The sequence below is a fragment of the Macrotis lagotis genome, chromosome 5 (assembly GCF_037893015.1).
Source record: "Macrotis lagotis isolate mMagLag1 chromosome 5, bilby.v1.9.chrom.fasta, whole genome shotgun sequence".
Classification (NCBI taxonomy): domain Eukaryota; kingdom Metazoa; phylum Chordata; class Mammalia; order Peramelemorphia; family Peramelidae; genus Macrotis; species Macrotis lagotis.
Window position 1 is genome coordinate 228,968,871 of NC_133662.1, and position 22,302 is coordinate 228,991,172.

The 22,302-nt window shown below is 37.7% G+C and overlaps 2 protein-coding genes across 3 annotated transcripts in view; both read right to left on the reverse strand.

Annotated features, from left to right (window-relative positions):
- The window catches only part of HORMAD1 (HORMA domain containing 1), a 90,067-nt gene extending 88,297 nt beyond the window's left edge, over nt 1-1,770 (reverse strand). The window contains exon 1 of one of the 2 annotated variants that reach the window (XM_074188748.1): nt 1,685-1,770. The gene's annotated coding sequence lies outside the window, so the exon portion shown is untranslated. The remainder of the gene's footprint in view (nt 1-1,684) is intronic. The other variant, XM_074188744.1, reaches the window with a different exon arrangement.
- Nucleotides 1,771-17,526: 15,756 nt separating this feature from the next.
- Nucleotides 17,527-18,861, reverse strand: LOC141490097 (ras-related protein Rab-22A-like). Its single transcript, XM_074190365.1, has 2 exons — nt 18,656-18,861; nt 17,527-18,489 (listed from the first exon to the last, which is right to left on the reverse strand). The coding sequence occupies exons 1-2, from the start codon at nt 18,738-18,740 to the stop codon at nt 17,984-17,986; spliced, it is 591 nt and encodes a 196-aa protein (XP_074046466.1). The 5' UTR covers nt 18,741-18,861; the 3' UTR covers nt 17,527-17,983.
- Between the last annotated feature and the right edge of the window lie 3,441 nt (nt 18,862-22,302).

Sequence of the window (22,302 nt, forward strand, 5' to 3'; positions counted from 1 at the left end):
AAATGCTTATTGACTAAGATAATTTTCTTCAATTGATTGACTGAATGAGCTCAGAGTTCCTACCTCAATTTATTAAACTTTACTCATTTAACAAATTGAAGAAACCTATTTCTCCATAAGCAGAGAAGTTCATATCTCTTTCAATTAAAATCCCTAATCTCTTAGGCTTAAGCAAACATTAAACTATGCTATTTTTTAACAAGGCAACTCAGAAAAAACCCCAAAGTAAATGTACAAAACATTATTGATAATGTTGAAATTGTGAGAAATATGATAGTCAAAGGGACCCTGACCATAACATTAATTTCTCACTTATTCTTTTTTTTTTTAAGTTTTTGTAAGGCAATGGGGTTAAGTGACTTGCCCAAGGTCCACACAGCTAGGTAATTATTAAATGTCTGAGGCCTAATTTGAATTTAGGTACTCCTGACTCCAGGGGTGTTGCTCTATATCCACTGTGCCACCTAGCTGCTCTCTCACTTATTTTTTAGCACAGCCCCACAATTCAAATCCTCTGAATAAAAAAAAAAAGTTCTTTTCATTTTCTTTCTCTCTGACAGTCTTTTTCTATTAGGACAGGAAAAGAGTCTCTTCACAGATTCCTCCCCTGGGAATAACAGTTAAACTGTCATTTCAAGGTTCTGTAATCTCTCTTAAAGATCACAGAACCTATTGACTCTGGGAAAGAAGTCAGCAGTGTTGAGTTTTTCCTCATTGCTAAAAATTTCCAGTGCTCTAATATCATTTTTGGAAGGGGACATTAAATTCACACAATGTTCATATATCACAAAATACATTTGCTTACAATCCTTTTAACAAGGAGGAAAATGCAATAAAACACAGTCTTAGGAATAGTAATGATCAAATAGAAAAACGCTATTTAGCACTATATTACCCATCAAAAAATGCAAAACAACATTGTATATAATTCCTCAACAGGAGCTACATGAGTAGCTCCTTTCTGTTTCTCCCACCATATCATGTTAATCCTGTTAAAGAACCAATGATTTTGTTTCTTTTTTTCTTGTTTCCTTTGCTATACACACACACACACACATATTTGCCCATAGATGAATTAAAGCATTTATTAAATGCTTATGTTTAAAGCACTGCCATAAGCTCTGGAGTTAAAAAAAGAAAAAAAGACAGTATTTTTTCTCAAAGAGTTCACATTCTAATCATGGAAACAGCACATATGAAAGATTTTTCACTGCAAGTGAGAAAGGTTCCATGATCTTTAGAGTGGAGCTCAAAAGCAGATGATAATTCCTCTCCTTTAATGCCATTTCCACTAATAAAAGTATATCAGTTTCTAAATACTGAAACATTTGTCAGTGCCAAGGACTTTGGTGACAAAAATTCTCTTTTCTGGGTCCTGAATAGCTGTAACTTTAGTCCATGAAGGAATGCCTGACAAGGTGCATGCATCTCCATGAAAAACCATCCTGTCCTCCTTCTTGAGAGTAATGCTTCTCTTAATTTAGCCCAAGATTGCCTCAGTTCTCTTAGCTACCATATCATACCGTTGACTCATATTAAACTTGTGATCCACTAGTTCCCCAATCTTTTTAAGATAAACCATTGTATAACCATGCCTCCTTATTTTATGAATATGCCTAAGTGAAAATATTTTCATTTATTCCTACTGAAATCTATTTTATTAGACTTAAATAAACATTCTAACCTGTCAAGATTGTTTTGGATCCTGGCTGTCTGCTGGTTTTGTCATGCCATTTATGCCCTTATCCAAGTCTCTGGAAACAAACAAACAAAAAAAGCAAACCCTTCTTTATTAGTCTTTTCTTGACTCCCTGGTCTCAGTCCATTTTGAATTATAATACTGCTGATATGATTTTTATAATAATATGATCTTGTAGCCATCCTCTACCACTTGGCCTTGCTTCTATTATGTATACATTCCTTTTGTAAAAATATTATCCACTGCTGGGCCTAGTGGCCTAGGCCACTATATCTTTTGCCTTTCTTCTAAGGGTTCCATCTGCTCTAGAACTACATAACTGGTATGGACCAGTTCAGTCCTGTGGAATTGAGGGGGGGTTTTAGCATGTTAAATCCACCCCAACCAACTAAGCATGATTTAATTAAAGTTTAGTTTATAAATTAGGAACCAGACCTAAAGGGCTATAAAATTTTTGATTCAGAATACCACTACCTAGGTCTGTATCCCAGAGAGATCAAAAACAAGGGGAAAATACCCACATGTACAAAAAAATATTTATAGCAGCTCTTTTTGTATTGATAAAGAATTGAAAAAATGAGAGGATGCCCATCAATTGGGGAAAGGTTGAACAAATTATGGTATACAAGTGTGATGGAGTGCAATTCATGAGTGGGTAGACTTCAGAAAAGCCTGGAAAGACTTGCATGTACTGATGCTAAGTGAAATGAGCAGAATCAGAACATAGTATACATTAACAGAACATTGTGGGATGATCAACTATGATGGGTTTGACTTTTTTTCAGCAGTTCAGTGATTAAGGACAATAAAAGACTTGTGATGGAGAAAGCCATCACAGCCAGAGAAAAATTATGGAGTCTAAATGCATACTATTTTCACTTTTTAAAAACTTGTTTTATGTTATGTTTTGCTTTTTCTCATAGTTTTTTCCCTTTACTTCTGATTCTATTTTCACAACATGACTAATATGAAAATATGCCTGACAAAATTATACATATATAATCTATATTAGATCACTTGCTGTTATGGAGAAGGGGGAAGGAAAGGAGGGTGGTAGAAAAATGTGGAACTCAAAAATTTACAAAAAGATGCATAATGAAAACTATCTTTTTATGTAATTGAAAAAATAAAATACCATTAAAAACACATAAAGTGGGGCAGCTAGGTGGTGCAGTGGATAAAGCACAGGCCCTGGAGTCAGGAGTACCTGGGTTCAAATCCAATCTCAGACACTTAATAATTACCTAGCTGTGTGGCCTTGGGCAAGCCACTTAACCCTATTTGTCTTGCAAAAAACCTAAAAATAAATAAACAAACAAACAAATAAATAAATAAATGAAAAAACACATAAAGTTAGCTCATGTCTAAGGTTTTCCCAAAAGGGAAAATATAAAAGTATTCAATATACAATTAAAATTAAGTAAGGGACAGGTATTTCTTTCCTACACACACACACACACACACACACACACACACACACACACACACAAACACAAATGCTAACCATAGAACATATTTGGCAAAAACAAGTTTAAGTAAGAAGTAGTACTAGCTATGGTTATAGTTTACAGGGAGCTTCAGACTTCAACATGTTCTAAACACTATGTTTTCTTTATGAAACACTTCACCTCAACTTCTCTTTCCTCCTCCTGATGGTTGTTTTTTGTCCTTCTTTATTGAAGAAGATCAAAATGACTTCTCTATGAGACAAATTACAGTGTGTCCTATTGTGCCTGATCAACCTATATGAGCTGGGAATGCTCTACCACAGGTTGGGTACAAATAGTCCATGTGAACACCTAGGGTGGGTTCTCCTGACTTACAGATGTCGTTTTCTCTGAGCTGCTTCCATTCTGCCTTCTTCATGGAGCGCAACCCCCTCACTGATGAGGGTATGCCATGTTAGATGCTCCTGTGCCAGTGTCTTCCATGCTGAACAATCAATTTAAAGTTCTTTAGGTATCTCAGTATTGCTTCTTCTGACCCCCCTTGTGAGGGCTTGCCCTGTGGAGTTCTCCTCATAGTAGAAGTCTTCTGGCAAGCCAGGCCAGGATTTGGGCTAGTCCCTATATTGGTGATCATGTGCAGCCAAAACATTAGATGGGGAATGGCTGAACAAGTTTGGTATATGAATGATATGGAATACTATTGTTCTATAAGAAATCATGAGTAGTTGGACTTTAGAGAAGCATGGAAAGAATTACTTGAACAAATACTGAGTTAAGGAAACAGAACCAAGAGAATATTGTACACATTAATAACAACATTGTGAGTTGATCAAATATGATGGATGAAGCTCCTCTCAGCAATTCAGAGAGCTAGGACAACCCTAGGAGACCTGTTATGGACAACGTTATCTATATTCAGAGGAAAAACAAAAAGCAAAAAACAAAGAAAAGAATCTGAATGTATACACTATGTTCATTTTTTTTAGTTTCATATTTTTTTCTTCCTATCTCATGGTTTTCTTTCTTTTCCCTTAGTCTTAATTCCTTTTACACAAAATGACTAATATGTAAATAAGTTAAATAAATATGTACTTGTGAAACTTTTACCAGACTGTTCACTGCCAAGGGGATGGAGGGGGGAGGGAAGAAAGGGTGGTAGAAAAAGATGTAATTTACAAATTGGCAAATGAATGTCAAAAAACTACCATAGCATGTAATTGGAAAAATGTAAGGCCTGCCAGTTACCTTCAAACTGGTTTATCCAGTGTGCTGAAATGGTTTTACTGGACTGAGGTTACATGAAACAGTTTCTGAGAGTTGAGTGATAGATGGATACCAAAAGTGCATGAAGGATCCATGGCTACTCTGTCTCTTTAATTTGTGAGGTGTTCACAACTGAACCTGCCCATTTTCAGATAGATTCATCTGAGATCAGAAAAAGACAAATATGGAGGAGACAAGACCAAAACCAAGGATCAAGATTATCTGGGCAAGAAGTAACCTTTAGCTTCCATGTATCCATGGATGCCATTTCCGTTTATGGATGGAGAAGAGTAGCACTTCAATCTACCTGCCATAGGAAAGCTACTTTTACATATATATATGAAGAATCCAAAGAGAAAGGGCAGAGAGAGTCATGCCATTTCCTTTTTAAAGAGAGCTGACTTCATTATCCCCAACAATCCTTCAGCACTGAGTTACCAGAAATGACCAGTTTAAAGTTCCCAAATGCTGAGCTATCACATGTGCTCAGCCAAAATCAGGAAAGGCAATATTGCACTTCCCTTGCTGAGTCCCTAGTTCTACTTTTTAAAAAAAGTAGAATTTAGGGGTGGCTAGGTGGCATAATGGATAAAGCACTGGCCCTGGAGTCAGGAATACCTGGGTTCAAATCCAGTCTCAGACACTTAGTAATTACCTAGCTGTGTGGCCTTGGGCAAGTCACTTAACCCCATTTGCTTGCAAAAATCTAAAAAAAAAAGTAGAATTTCCTGTGCATCTGCATTGGTCTCCTCAGATAAATCTTATTTTTCTTCCTCATTGGAATTATTTCCCTATGTGTCTTCAAAATTCCATTCTTGAACATCTGCCATCCCATCTGGACTATCTTCCACTGAAACACTTTATATCTTTCCTTTAAATTCTCTGACAATTGCTTTCCCAAAATCTAGGGTATGAAACAGACTGTGTCCACATTTTCTCTCTGTATCTATCATAAAATTTAGCATTAAATGGTCACTCCCCGCCCCTCACTGTTTCCCATTGTTTTTTATCCCAGCAACCAGTTTCTCCCTGTTAGCAAGAATCAGATATCCCTTGTTGGTTTCTATTCCTTTTTTTTTGCGGGGTGGGGGGGGGGGTGTTTGTAAGGCACATGGGGTTAAGTGTGGCCCAAGGCCACACAGCTAGGTAATTATTAAGTGTCTGAGGTCGGATTTGAACTCAGGTACTCCTGACTCCAGGGCCAGTGTTCTATCCACTGCACCACTTAGCTGCCCTTTTCTATTCCTTTTGAAGGAAGAAATTATCATTAGGTTAAATGAAGAAGTAATTAGGTGCTAGGATTTTGGCAGAGAGAGAGAGAGAGAGAGAGAGAGAGAGAGAGAGAGAGAGAAAGACAGGACAGAGAGACAGAGGGAGACAGAGACAGAGACAGAGAGACAGGACAGAGAGAGAGAGAGAGAGAGAGAGAGAGAGAGAGAGAGAGAGAGGACAGAGAGAGACAGAGACAGAGACAGAGATGGAGAGAGGCAGAGAGAGACAGAGAGAAGCTGCAGCAAATATCTGGATAATTGAAGATTCTTGTCACTACTATACCTCTGTGGAAGACTTTGGATGTGTTTCCCAAACTATCTAGTTCCTCTTTCTGTCTAGGTGTTCTGCAGTATACTTGGTGCAGTAGATAGAGCACTAATCTATGGAGTCAGGAGGCAGAAGTTCAAATTTAGCCTCAGACACTTACTAGCTGTGTGACCTTGGGCAAGTCACTCATCTCTGATTACCTTACTTCCAGGGCCATCTCCAGCCATCCTGATCCATATCTGGCCACTGGATCCAGATGGCTCTGGAGGAGAAAGTGAGGCTGGTGACTTATCACAGTGCCCCCTCCCCCCCACTCAAATCCAATTCATGTGTTTGTCATGACATCACCTCCCTGATATCATGATCTTTGAGAATGAAGGATGAAAAAACATCATCTGCAGTATAATCCAAGTGGGGCAAGGGGAAACCTACTTCTGTTTGTCTCTGACTGTCACCCAAATACTCTCTATCTAGCAGGCTTTACCTTTTCTTTTTCTTGCATTTCCTCACATGGGTACAACTTCTTAATGTAAAATGCTTAATGTAAAATTCAGTCATGAGTTTCATCTCATTAAGTCTCAGTGATGCCCATGAGGTCAGATTTTCCTCCTTGTATTGGGACCTTTAGTTCCTCTTGTTTGATGTCAAACTTTGGCTATTTGTGTAAGGAAATTTAATGTCCTGGATTTTTCTACTGGTTCCTTTCTTTTATTTGACTCCTCTGATTTCTTGGCATCTCATGGTTATCCTTTCTTCTTTGTAGGTACTCTTTATGTATCAAACTTAGAAAAACATACACAAAGGAAATCAAAATCTTACAAAAAATGAATGCTGAAAACTATCTTTGCATGTATTTGGAAAAATAAATTTATATTAAAAAAGAAAATATGCACAGTGAGTCTTCAATATACTTTTTAGTTTACAGTGACAGAGCTCTAGTCTCTCTTTTTGGTCTGGGATTCTATATACTACAGATGAGGCTGGAAGCTGCAACTGAAACTCCATTCTGATCCTGGTGTCTGAGCTACATAGCTGCTGGTAGCTTCTAAGCTTGTTTCTCTCTTGATATACAACATAGGACCAGAGTCAACTTTCTAACAAAAAAATGCCATTGCTGAGCACATTTCCTCCCAATCTTTCCTAGATCTCTGAGTCACAACTGGCAGGGAATGATAAAACTGGTAGATGGCACCAATTCCTATGGCAGTGCCCTAAATGGGTCTTGGACCTTTTCCTGCCTTGGTGTCCAGCCTCTTCCTGCACACTACATGGATGTTCCTGGCCAGATCCCTTCTTCAGTATCTTTAGCTCTCCCTATCTGTGTCCCCATGTAGACTCTGGTGGGAGAAATGAATTTTCATTGTCATTTTCTTAGATTTTCCCATCAGGACTTGGTTTAATGTGGTTTGCACTAGATTGCTGCCTACTATTCTGCCATCTTGACTCTACCTCCCATCTTTTTCTTTCATTGGGTAACAGTAAGGAAAACACCCTGTATACTCATGGTCTTCTATTTGTTATCTCAAGAAGGCAACAAACCTCTCTTATGATCAGCTCTACAAATATCTACCTCAGTGCTACAGAACAGGGAATAACCAACTACCACCACTTCTCTTCTCTTTTCTCTCACACATATACTTGATGGTCTCTCACCTGATTGCTTCAATGGCTTTATTATATTATTCTTGGGAGGATCAGCAGCTTCTTTTTTAGAATATTCAACCCTCTCTTTAGGAAGAGTTTCAAATCTGTTTTTAAGCACTAATTGGCTATTCTTTCCCTTTCCCTTTTTTCCTTCTATGTAGCACTATCTCACTCTCCATTATCCAGACTTGCAAGAGTCAATTCTTCCCTTCCTCAACCTCAGAGTTGTTCATTTATCATGGAAACTAAAATGGGGTTAAGTGACTTGCCCAAGGCCACACAGCTAAGTAATTATCAAGTGTCTGAGGTCAGATTTAAACTCAAGAACTTCTGACTCTGGGGCTGGTGCTCTATCCACTAGCACCACCTAGTCAGCCCTGGAAGTCTTTTATTTTTTCAAATTCTTTCACTTTCTCCAGAAAAGAGATCAGTCCACACTTATAACATAGACAACAATTACTTGGCTGTGGCAGAGATAGAAACTTTCTTACTAAATGCAAGTCACTGCACAAATCCCCCTACTTTCCCCCATGGTTTAGATTTTCCAGCCTTGTCTATATTTATGCTTCTGTTATACACATCTGTTTTTAGGTTTTTGCAAAGCAAATAGGGTTAAGTGGCTTGCCCAAGGCCACACAACTAGGTAATTATTAAGTGTCTGAGATCAGATTTGAACCCAGGTAGTCCTGACTCCAAGGCTGGTGCCACCTAGCCATCCCTGTTTAAAACCTTTTGCAAATGACTTTGATGCAGGGAAATGATGTAGAGAATTATGAATGTAGCAGAAAAATCCTTCTCAATGGGAGCCAGGAAGAAGCAAAAGAGGTCAAAGGGGCCACACTTCCTATTAAATATCCTTCTATGGTAGGTTGGACAGAGGGTGGGCTTGGGGAATGGTCTGATACCTTGGGCCTAGAATCTTCCAATGGAAAGCTACATACTGGTCTGTCCCAAAATGCTCAACCCCCAAGTTCACCATGTCATTTCCTGTCGAGCCAGAGGCTAGGTCAAAGTTAAGTGAAGGGGAAAATGGGGGACAAGATACAACAGTGTCAAGGAGAGACAGGATACAATCAATGGAGGGTCAGGTTACATCTCAAGAGCAAGGAATCTCCATCCACTTAACAAGATCTAACAATATTTAAGATTATGTTGAGATTCCTTTTTTTTATTTCAACAGTCCCACAATTCCTACCTCCCCTTCATTCTGGCACTAACCTCCTGTCTACTTTACAAATCTGCCCCCTCTCACCACTCTATCAATTTTCTTAACCACTCACTCTACTTATGTTTTCTTATTTAATATTGCCTTATCTTATCAACTTCCTTTTCTTTATCCTTCAATCTGCAGTTATAGGTTCTATTTCTTAATCCTCCATAATATCTATATATTCTCCCTAATTATCAATTCTACTGCTTTTATCATTCAAAAATAAAATCTGGACCAGTATCTAGGACTAGAGATTTTTCTTTACATTTTCCTCATTTTCTTATAAATTTGGCCAAATTTCTGTTTTCCAAATCTAATTCAATCAACATTTGTAGGTATTTATTATGTGCTAGTCCCTCCCAGATCACTGCTTTGTGGTATCAGAGAAATTTGCACAGAAATGGAGTAGCCCTCATAATCAATAAAAGAGTGAGAAAAGCAGAACTGGAGTATAATCTCCAAAACAACAATGACATCTGTTCAAATCTAAAGTAAATTCTTCAGCTTTATAATATTTCATTGCTTCAAGCACTGATACTGAAGTTCACTCAATTCTATTTTACCACTCCATCTAGAAAGAACAACCCTCTTAAAAAAAAAGATGTTCCATTCATCATAGGGGATACAGAAAGTAGGAAATCAAAATATAATTGAAATAGAAAAATTTGACTTTAAAATATCAAATGAAAAATGGCAGAGACTAATAATAGGAGTTTTGTCAATATAACAACCCAAAAGGTGACGTTACAACATGGCCAATAGGGAAATCAGATTGATTATGTACTTTTCAATCAAAAGTGGAGAAGCTCTAAACAGTTAGCTAAAACAAAACTCTGACTCAGATCATGAACTTCTTATTGTAAAATTTAAACAAGTGGAATAAAGTCGGGGAAGCCATTAGAGCATATAGGTCTGATTAAATAGCACCCTTTATGAATATGAAGTGGAGGCAACAAAGATTTAAGGGATTAGAGCTGGTAGAGGCCTGAATTTTATGGACAAAGGTTATATAGTAGCAGCAAACCCCTCCTCCCCAAAGCCAAGAAAACAAACAGCCCAAAGAAAAAGGACAGCAAGAATGTGAAATGGCTGGTGACACTTTATATTTAGCTTGGAAAGAAAGAAAGGGTAAAGTATATCCAAATGAGTGCAGAATTCCAGAGAATAGAAAGGAGAGACAGGTTGTTTTAAAAGAGCAATGCAAAAAAAAAAAAAGAGAGAGAGAAAAAATATAATGGAAAAGACAAGAGATCTTTTCAAGAAAATTAGATATATCAAGAGAATATTTCATGCAAAAAAAAAAGACAAAAATGGTAAGGCTTAACAGAAATAGAAGAAATTAAGAAATGGCAATGCCAAAGAAGTCTTTAAGAAAGTCTTAATGTCAATGATAGTGGTTACTGATCTAGAGCCAGACATCCTGGAAAATGAACAATGAGACTGATGGAGATTATGGAATTTCAACTGAGCTACTGAGAATTCTAAAAGATGATAAAGTGTTGCACTCAATGTGCCAGCAAATTTAGAAAACTCAAAGGTGGACACTGGATTGGAAAAGATGGTTTACATTCTAGTCCTAAAGAAGGGCAATGCCAAAGAATGGTCAAATTACAAAACAATTTTGCTCATTCATATGCCAGAGGAGGCGGCTAGGTGGGTTAAAGTGGATAAAGCACCGGCCTTGGAGTCAGGAGTACCTGGGTTCAAATTCGGTCTCAGACACTTAATAATTACCTAGCTGTGTGGCCTTGGGCAAGCCACTTAACCCTATTTGCCTTGCAAAAAGCTAAAAAAAAAAAAAAAAAAAAGAGAGAGAGAGAGAGAGATTGTACCTTCATATGCCAGAAAGGTATGCTGGATTATAAAGAAAGCAAGGGAGTTCTGCTTCTGCTCCAATGACTACATCAAAGTCTATGACTATATGGATCACAACAAAATGTGACAAGTCCTCAAAGAGATGGGAGTACCTGATCATTTATTTGTCTTCTGAGGAACCTATATGTGGATCAAGAAGCAACAGTTAGAACCGAATGGGGAGCAACTGATTGATTTAAGATTGGAAGAGTAGAACAACAAGGGTGTAGGTGTCACCTTATTTAAACTTAGATACAGAATGCCTTATATGAAATGCCAGGTTGGATAAATTAAAAACTGGAATTAAATTTGCCAGGAGAAATATCAACAACAATCTCAGATATGCAGATGATACTACTCTAAAGACAGAAAGTAAAGAAGAATTAAGCCTCTTCAAGGTGAAAGAGGAGAGTGTAAAAACTGTTCTGAAGCTTAGCATTTAAAAAGAAAAATCTAAAATCTTGGCAACTGGTTCAATCACTTCCTAGCAAATAGAGGTAAAAGAAATGGAAGCTGTGTCAAATTTTATATTCTTGGACTCAAAGATCACTCTAGACAGCAACTATAGTCAAGAAATTAAAAGATACCTGCTTTCCCCCCCTTTTTTATTTTTTAAAATTTATTTATTTTGAATTTTACAGTTTTTCCCCTAATCTCACTCCCCTCCCCTCCCCTCCTCTCCCACAGAAGGCAGTCTGTTAGTTTTTATTTCCACGTTGACCTAAGTTGAATGTGATGAGAGAGAAATCATATCCTTAAGGAAGAAAAATAAAGTATAAAAGATAGCAAAATTATATTACAAGATGATTTTTTTAAAATTAAAGGTAATAGTCTTTGTTCAAACTCCATAATTCTTTCCCTGGATACAGATGGTATTCTCCATCACAGATACCCCAAAATTGTCCCTGATTGTTGCACTGATAGAACGAGCAAGTCCATTAAGGTTGATCATGTTGCTATTAGGGTGTACAGTGTTCTGGTTCTGCTCATCTTGCTCAGCATCAGTTCATGCAAATCCTTCCAGGCTTCCCTGAATTCCCATCCCTCCTGGTTTCTAATAGAACAATAATGTTCCATCACATTTATATACCACAATTTATTAAGCCATTCTCCAGTGGACAGCCACTTAATTTCCAATTCTTTGCTACCACAAACAGGGCTGCTATGAATATTTTTATGCAAGTGATGTTTTTACCCTTTTTTCATAATCTCTTCAGGGTATAGACCCAGTAATGGTACTGCTGGATCAAAGGGTATGCACACTTTTGTTGCCCTTTGAGTGTAATTCCAAATTGCTTTCCAGAAAAGTTGAATGAGATCACAGTTCCACCAACAATGTATTAGTGTACCAGATTTCCCACATCCCTTCCAACATTGATCATTGTCCTTTCTGGTCATATTGGTCAGTCTGAGAGGTGTGAGGTGGTACCTCAGAGCTGCTTTAATTTTCATTTCTCCAATAAGTAGTGATTTAGAATAATTTTTCATATGACTATGGATTGCTTTGATTTGCTCATCTGTAAATTGCCTTTGCATATCCTTTGCCCATTTGTCAATTGGGGAATGGCTTGCTTTTTTTTTAAAATTTGACTCAGTTCTTTGTATATTTTAGAAATGAGTCCTTTGTCAGAAATACTAATTATACAAACTGTTTCCCAATTTACTACTTTCTTTTGATCTTGGTTGCAGTGGTTTTTTTCTGTGCAAAAGCTTTTTAATTTAATGTATTCAAAATTATCTAGTTTGTTTCTAATGATGTTCTCCATCTCTTCCTTGGTCATAAGCTGCTTTCCTTTCCATATATCTGACAGATAAACTGTTCCTTGATCTCCTAGTTTGCTTATAATATTGTTTTTTATGTTTAAATCCTGTATCCATTTGGATCTTATCTTGGTATAGGGTGTGAGGTGTTGGTCTAATCTGGGTTTCTGCCATACTAACTTCCAATTTTCCCAACAGTTTTTATCAAAGAGAGAGTTTTTATCCCAATAGCTTGACTCTTTGGGTTTATCAAACGGCAGATTACCATGATCATTTCCTGCTATTGCACCTAGTCTAGTCCACTGATCTACCACTCTGTTTCTTAGCCAATACCAGACAGTTTTGATGACTGATGCTTTATAATATAATTTCGGATCTGGTAGGGCTAAGTCACCTTCTTTTGTACTTTTTTTTCATTAAATCGCTGGAAATTCTCAACTTTTTATTTCTACATATGAATTTACTTACAATTTTTTTTTTACTCATTGAAGGAATTTGGTAGAATTGTCATTTTTATTATATTAGCTCGGCCTATCCATGAGCAGTTGATATTTGCCCAGTTATTTAAATCTGATTTTATTTGTGTGAGAAGTGTTTGTAATTGTTTTCAAAAAGTTTCTGAGTCTGCCTTGGCAGGCTGACTCCCAAGTTATATTGTCTGAAGTGACTTTGAATGGGATTTCTCTTTCTAGCTCTTTCTGCTGCATCTTGCTAGTTATGTATGTATATATATATTGAAGATTTATGAGGGTTTATTTTATATCTTGTGACTTTGCTAAAGTTGCTCATTATTTCTAGTAGATTTTTAGATAATTTTTTGGGGATTCTCTAAGTATACCATCATGTCATCTGCAAAGAGTGAGAGTTTTGTCTCTTCCTTCCCAATTCTAATTCCTTCAATTTCTTTTTCTTCTCTTATTGCTGAAGCTAAAATTTCTAATACAATATTGAATAGTAGTGGTGATAATAGACATCCTTGTTTTTCCCCTGATCTTATTTGGAATGCTTCTAGCCTATCCCCATTGCATATAATGCTTGTTGGTGGTTTCAGATAGATACTGCTTATTATTCATTCTAAGGAAGAATCCATTTATTCCTATCCCTCCAGTGTTTTTAGTAGGAATGGGTGCTGTATTTTGTTGAAAGCTTTTTCAGCATCTATTGATATAATCATATGATTTCTGATGGGTTTGTTATTGATATAATTAATTATACTAACAGTTTTCCTAATATTAAACCAGCCCTGCATTCCTGGATTAAATCCTACTTGGTCAGAATGTATTATCCTAGTGATAACTTGTAGTCATTTTGCTAAGATTTTTATTTAAGATTTTTGCATCTAAATTCATCAGGGAGATAAATCTATAATTTTCTTTGTCTGTTTTAACTCTGCCTGGTTTAGATATCAGCACCATATTGGTATCATAGAAAGAGTCAGGCAGAGTTCCATCTTCACCTATTTCCAAAGAGTTCCTTAAAATTGTTCCTTAAATGTTTGATAGAATTCACTTGTGAATCCATCTGGCCCTGGAGATTTTTTCTTAGGGAGTTCAATAACAGCTTGTTGAATTTCTTTTTCTGAGATAGGGTTATTTAGGTGTTTAGTTTCCTCTTCATGTAACCTGGGCAACATATATGTTTGTAAATATTTGTCCATTTCACTTAGATTATCAAATTTCTTGGCATAGAGTTGGGCAAAATAACTCTGAATTATTGCTTTAATTTCCTCCTCATTGGTGGTGAGTTCACCTTTTTTCATTTATGATACTAGCAATTTGGTTTTCTTCTTGTTTTTATCAAATTAAGCAGAGGTTTATCGATTTTATTGTTCTTTTCATAAAACCAACTCTTGGTTTTATTTATTAGCTCAATAGTTTTCTTGTTTTTGATTTTATTAATTTCTCCTTTAATTTTTAGAATTTCTAATTTCCTCTTTCTCTAATTTATTCATATAAGCATTTAAAGATATAATGTATCCCCTGACAGCTGTGTTGACTGTGTCCCATAAGTTTTGGTATGTTGTTTCATTATTGTCATTATCTAGGATGAAATAATTAATTCTTTATATAATTTGTTGTTTGATCCACTCATTCTTTAAAATGAGGTTATTTAGTTTCCAATTGGTTTTGGATCTATATCTCCCTGGCCCAATATTGCATATGATTTTTATTACACTATGATCTGAGAAAGATGTATTCATTATTTCTGCCTTTCTGCAATTGATTATTAGCTTTTTATGCCCTAGGACATTTTTTGTGTCAATTTTTGTGTAAGTGCTATGTACTACAGAGAAAAAAGTATATTCCTTTCTATCCCCATTCAACTTTCTCCAAAGATCATGTCTAGATTTTTCTAACATTTTATTTACCTCCTTAACTTCCTTCTTATTTATTTTATGGTTAGATTTATCTAAATCTGAGAGCAGGAGGTTGAGATCTCCCACCAGTAGAGTTTTTCTGTCTATATTTTCCTATAACTCATTCAACTTCTCCTCTAAAAATTTGGATGCTATACCACTTGGTGCATACATATTTAATATTGAAATTGCTTCACTGTATATGGTAGCTTTTAGGAGTATATAGTTTCCTTCCTTATCTCTTTTAATGAGATCTATTTTTATAGCCACTTTGTGGGAGATAAAGATTGCTACCCCTGCTTTTTTTTTCACTTCAGCTGAGGCAAAATATATTTTGCTCCAACCTTTTACCTTTACTCTGTATGTATCTCTCTGCTTCAAATGAGTTTCTTGTAAGCAGAATATTGTAGGATTCTGGTTTTTAATCCATTCTGCTATTTACTTATGTTTTATGGGAGAGTTCATCCCATTCAAAGTTATAATTACTAACTCTATTGCTCTCTATGCTATCTTCCCTCTGTTTATATTTTTCCCCTTTTTTCACTTTATCCATATTCCCCAGTATTTTGTTTCTGAATATCACCACCTTCAGTGTGTTTGCTCCCTTATATCCAAAACCCCTCCTTTCTTTCCCCTTTCCCTTTGCCCCTTCTTCCTTCTGTTAGTTCCTTTTTTCCTCCCCCTCCCCCTTTCCCCTTTTAATACTTGAAAGTAAGATAAGTTTCTCAACTTAACTGAGTGTATGTATATTAACTTTAGACCTAATCTAATGAGAGTAAGATTCAAGCAGGTCTCACCTCCTCCTTTCTTCCTCTCTATTGCAATAGGTCCTTTGTACCTCTATGTAATTTGATTCACCTCATTCAATTTCCTCCATCCTCCCATCTCTTTACTATACCCCCCCCCCTTTTAGGGAGATATTGTTTTTAAATCATTCTATCAGAGTCACAGATAAGTCATGGGTGTCTATCACTTCTGGCTAAGTATATTCTCTCTAATAGAGTTACAATTCTCAAGAATGAGAATCTTTCTCCCATGTTAGGATATAGCCAGTTTCATCTTATTGGATACCAGTTTTTTCTTTACCCTTTTTTTAACCTTTTCATGTATCTCTCGAGTCTACTGTTTGATGTACAAATTTTCTATTTAGCTCTGGTATTTTCATAAGGAAAAGTTGGAAGTCTCCCATTTCATTAAATGTCCATCTTTTCCCTGGAAGAGAAGGCTCAGTTTTGCTGGATAGTGGATTCTTGGCTGCATTTCAAACTCCCTTGCTCTTTGGAATATCTCATTCCAGGCCCTTTGATTTGTTAATGTTGGTGCAAGCAGGTCCTGCATAATCCCTACTGTGGCTCCTTGGTATTTAAATTATTTCTTTCTGGCTGCATGAAGGATTTTCTCTTTTATCTGATAGCTCTGGAATTTGGTCACAATATTCCTTGATGTTTTCATTTTAGGATCCCTTTTCAGAGGGGATTGATGTATTCTTTCAATAACTATTTTGCCCTCTGGTTCCATGATATTGGGGTAGTTTTCCATCACCAAATCCTGTAATATTAAGTCCAGGCTTTTTTTTTCTCTTTTCAATATTTTCAGGAAGACCAATAATTCTTAGGTTGTCTCTCCTCCATCTATTTTTGAGTCAGTGGTTTTGCCGATGAGGTATTTTACATGTTCTATTTTTTTTATTTTTTGGTTCTGTTTAACAGAATCTTTTTGCCTCAAGAAGTCATTAGTTTTCACAGATTCCATTCTTTTTTTTTAGGTTTTTGCAAGGCAAATGGGGCATTCTTTTTTTTCAGAGAAGATTTTTCTTCATTTGCTTTTTGCAACTCCTTTTCCAGTTGGTCAATTCTATTTTTGAAAAAGTTTTCCATTTGCCCAAGTGTAGTATTTTCTTTTTTGCATTTGCCCAATTGAGGATTTTAGAGAATTATTTTATTTTTGTATTTGTCTAATTGTATTTTCCAAGGATTTGTTTTCTTGTGGTGAGATGTTAATTTTCTCTTGCAAGGTGTTAAATTTCTCTTGAGTTTCTTTCCCCAATTTTCCCAACTGATTTTTAAACTCCTTCCTGATTTCTTCAAGGAAGTCTTTCTGGGCTGGAGGCCAATTCACATTCTCCTCAGAAATTCTGGATCTCTCTGGGTTAGGATCTGTGTCTTCAAAGTAATTCTCAATGGGCCCCCCTTTTTATGGCCTTTCTTCATTTTCCTCAGATCTTTTTTGGGAGAGGGCTGGCTCTCAGAGGTTTGCTTTTGAAAACTCTAGAGGCTTTGTTCACTTGGTTTAGTAACTTCAAGTGGGCTGGCTGGTGGGGTGGTACTGGCTGCTTTCTCTGGAGTGTTTGAGGCCCTCTCCCTAGGCCTGGAGGGAGCCAGTGACAGCAGCAGGGACTGAATTGAACAATGTGGGGTGGGCTGTGGGGGAGGTAGTTAATCTCCCTTTCAGCTGAGGGAGCTCTGCTGCTCACACCTGAGCCTGAGGGGGTGCTGGGAAGAGGACTCAGGTGAAAGTATGGAGCTCAGGCCCCCAGCCCAACTGGTTGATGTCCAGCAGAGCACTGCAACTCTCTGTGCTGGGACTCACCCTCCAGCCTGGCTAGGACTCACCCTCCAGCCTGGCTGGGACTCACCAGACCTCTGTTCCCCCAGCCAAAGATTCCATGGCTAAAGTTGGTCCTTGGACCTGCCACTCACCAAAGCCTCAACAGTTAATGCTGGTCCTCTGGCAACACCCTGCCCCCCCTGGCTCTAGGCTCTCCACTCCCAGTTCACCCATGGTCCCTTGAGACAGACCTTTTGGTGGATGTTCTTCTCCTAGCTTCTCTTTCTGGGTTTTGCCAATTAAATTTCCATTGAAAGGTTTCTTTCATGTTATTTTTTTTTACAAAACTATTAAACATTTTTAATGCTACTATCCATACAATTACACATTCCTCTTCAGTAAGGTCAAAATTTCAAATATGTATTCTTTTTGAATACAAGAAATTCTTTACATAATAGAAGTAAACAGACTGAAATTTCACAACTGCAGTCTTCAGGAAGTCACCAATACTAGAAACAAACAGGTTGATTTCTGTAGGCTCTCTGTGTACGATGATCCGTCTGGTGAAAATTTAAAAATTTAAAAGACATATACTCAAAACACCCCCATTAACTTTTCAGGATCACCTACTTTATAATTAAGTCTGAAATGCTGATTATCAGTCAACAACAGCTTCGTTTTGGCTTTGAAGGCTGTCTTCTTAATTTGAAGCCCTTACCACTAGATGAGGGATTAGTATCTGTTCCTGGAATTCTTCGACTAATTTCTATAAAGAGTTCATTTATGTTTACCACATTTTTAGCACTGGTTTCTACAAAAATTGCATGGATGGAATCAGCATAGTCTTTAGCATCTCTTTCCATGACTTCCCGTACATCAATTAGGTCACACTTATTTCCTGCAATAGCTACAACAATATTAGGTGGTACATGATGTCGAAGCTCTTTTACCCAATTCTTTAATGTAGAAAATGTTTCTTCTTTTGTGATGTCACAAACGATTATAGCTGCTGCAGAGCCTCGGTAGTACATAGGTGCTAAGGCATGAAATTGTTTTTGTCCAGCCGTATCCCAAATCAAGAATTTGTGCAGCTCATTTTGATATTGGACAGTTTTGGTCATAAAGGATGCTCCTATCGTCGGATTGATGTTTGGATCAAAACTATCTTCTTTTTTTTTTTTAAGTTTTTGCAAGGCAAATGGAGTTAAGTGGCTTGCCCAAGGCCACACAGCTAGGTAATGATTAAGTGTCTGAGACCGAATTTGAACCCAGGTACTCCTGACTCCAAAGCCGGTGCTTTTATCCACTACGCCACCTAACCGCCCCTTCAAAACTGTTTTCTACAAACCGCCATACAATACTTGATTTACCTACACCTGTATCCCCCAACAGACAAACTTTGAGCTCCCTCAGCGCCATGTCCAGGGAGCCCGGACTGCCGCCGCCACCGCCGCCCTAAGGAGAGGGAGTGCCCCGGTCCAGCACGGACATCCCCCGGCCAAGCGGGCTCCGTCCTCGGTCTCGCGTGGGATGGCCTCGGAGCCCGCCGCCCGCCTCAGCAGCAGGAGCCGCCGCGGAGCCGCCGCGGAGCCGCCGCGGAGCCGCTGCCGCCGTCTTGGGGAGCCCGGCGGGTCCTCTTTCATGTTATTTTTGAGGGAGAAACCAGGAGTCCTTAGCACAGTGCCCGTCTTCTCTCCACCATCTTGACCGGAAAGTTCATACCTGCTTTTTAAAAGAGAGCTATAGAAAATTCGGACAGCATACCAAAAAGCAGAGATATCACCTTCCCAACATAAAGTTTCATATCATCAAAGCTAAAGTTTTTCCAGGAGCAATGCATAACTATGAGAGTTGTAGTAAAAGGAATACTAAGCTTCAAAAATGTGACACTTTTGAATTGTGATGCTAAGAGAAGACTTTTGAGAGTCCCTTGGACAGCAAGGAAATCAAATCAGTCAATACTTTAAGGAATTAATTCAAGTTATTCACTGAAAGATCAAATGCCAAAGATGAAACTTAAACACTTTGGCTGCATAACAAGAAGACAGAACTCAGAAAAGAAGACCGTGATGTTGGGGAAAGATGGAAAGGAAAAGAAGGGGATGGCAAAGAATGAGATGTATAGACAGTTTCATGGAAAAAGATGAAAACTGGACAGACTTCAGAAGATGGTGGAAGATAGAAGGACCTGTAGTGGAATGGTCCACAGGTCATGAACAATCAGATGTGACTGAAAAGCCAAACCATGTGATAGACACTGTCAGTTCTCTATCTACTGTGCCACCTAGATGCCCAAGATCTGGGGATACAAATAAGAAAAAAAAAGACAGTTACTGCCTTCACCAAGATTTCAATATAATGAGGGAAGATATTCCACAAAAGGAAGCTGAAATTGGTGGTGAAGAGGAGGGAGAGGCACCAGGAAGGACCACCCAGCCCAGGACATGCCATTCTATGGAGATGAAATCAACTAGAGCTACTAATGGAAAATGGAGAGTTAACCTGGAAAGGTTTACTTCATAAAGGAATACTTTGAGGAAAAGTTTAATGTTCCACTCTTCAGGCAGATGGGAACGGCTGTTGAGGGAGTTGAGAATGTGCAAAAAAAATATACTGGAGAAGACATGATATTGGGGTTGAGGGAGAGAGTCAAATCCCAGAGAGCCACTGTCAATTTCTAACTTACTTTCAACTAGTCCCAACTTTTTCAATTCACCTACATGATTTTATTTTATTTTTATATGGCTCAAATCTTTCTCTTTTACTACCAATTCTCCCACAACCTCTCCTACGGAGGCCAGAAATTCTATATAGCATGCTATTTTTATAAGACATTGTTGGGAGCCAGGGTCTCTAAGCTGTTTGACACAGTCGCAGCAAGAAGATTCAAGGCAGTCACACTGCCTGATGGAACAACATTTCCTTCTTCAATATATATATGGATTTCATGCATACCAATATTTATAGGTTTATTATTGATTACAATATTTACTCACCCTAATACTGGAATGACTATAAAGGAAGGATTTCAGAAAAATTCCTTGAATAAAACAGATTGTAAACTCTGTCCAAATTTAACAGGACTGCCTCTCCCTGAGGCATACAAAAGGCTTCAACATTATGAAATCTCTGGAAAACCCAGCACTGGGAATTCCAAAGAGATACCGGAATATATACAGGGAAAACAGATACGAGATAGGTCAGATAGAATTCCAGGGAAATTAATAATTTTGCCCCCCTTACCATACACAGGAATATATGAAAAAGATGGTGAGAAAATAGTTAGTAAAGGTGACTGATAATGTGAACTCCAGCAGCCTTAGTTTCATGGGAAAGAATAAAAAAGTCACAAAAACCGTGGCTTCTACCAACTAGGCCAGAAAGAAAAATTGGTTATTGTAAAAGTTAATGGATGGGTGGACAAGCATAAAGACCCTCACTACAGACTGTTAAGGAAGTGTATCAAAAAACATTACCCACACAAAAAATATAAAAAACTTTCCATTAAAAGAATTGCTTAATTAATAACCCTAAATGAATTAACAATTATACAATGTAGTAATAAATATGGTAACAGACAGGTTAAGGTCATCGTGGTCTGAGTAGGGATAAGAAATTAACTATATGATTATTACTTAAACTTGTAATCACATGATTAAAACTTGTAACCATATGAACTATATAATTGATGATGAAAATTGTACACTCTTGTAACCAAGGAAATGATCTCAGCTTGCTTGCTTGCTTGAAACATACATGATTCTGAAACTATAAAAATAAATCCAAGCAGCTGACAGTCAACTTGCTCCTGCCTTTACCCCCTTGTTGACTCAACTCACTTCACTGACTCTATCCCTCCTGTCAGGTTCCAAGAACCCCACGGAAGCTGGACCCCTGCAAGACATTACCAAATTCACAAGGTAATTGTGAGGAAGGTATCTGCTAAGCTTTAAAGGGCTTATGTGAATTTGGAATATTCAACAAAGATACTGTAGAACTTAATCTGGTTAAATGACTCATTTACCTCTATATGAAATGCATCTGGTCAACTGGGTAGGTGTTGAACACCTCTAAGTGGATACCATGTAGACATCTTAAAGTCAACATATTTAAAACTAAGTTCATTATATATTCTCCCAAGTCTTTCTCTCTTCCCAATTTTGCTATCATTGCCAATGGCACCACCATCTTCACGGATGGTCAGACTCACAACTGGGTTGTCTTTCTCAATTCTTCACCTTCTCTCACCCCCATAGTCAAACATTTGTTAAGTTCTACTGATTTACTTCTGTAATAGCTCCAGTATATGCCACTCTTCTAACGGCCAAAAACTCTAGCTCTTATCACCTCATGTGTGGTCTGCTACAATAGCCTGCTGGTTGGATCTTCCTGCCTCAAATCTCCCCCACCTTAGTTCAACCTCCATTCAGCTGTCAAATTGATCTTCTTAAAGCACAAGTCTGATCACATCACTTTCTTCCCCAACTTCCATTTAGTAGCCCCCAGTGGCTTCAATTACTTCTAAGATTAATATACTGTGTTTGGTTGGTTTTTTTAAAACTTTATTTAAGGCAATGTGGTTAAGTGACTTGCCCAAGGTCACACAACTAGGCAATTACTAAATGTCTGAGGCAGCATTTGAATTCAGGTCCTCCTGACTCCAAGACTGGTGCTCTATCTATCCACTGTGCCACCTGGCTGCTCCCATGTGTTTGATTTTTAAAGCTCTTCACTATCTATCCCTTTCTATTTTTCCAATCTCCTTAAACCTTACTTTCTTCCTCCCACATATTCTGCTTGCTTTCATCAAGATCCTCTTTCTTCTAACTCTGCAGGTTGATGGATGTCGCATGTGCCTGGGATCCTCTCCTTTATCTCCATGCCCTGACTTTCTTGACTTCCTTCCTCCAGTTCCAGTTAAAAATCCACCTTCTACAAAAAGTCTTTCCTGATACTCCTTAATCCTAACCTTCCCTGTGTG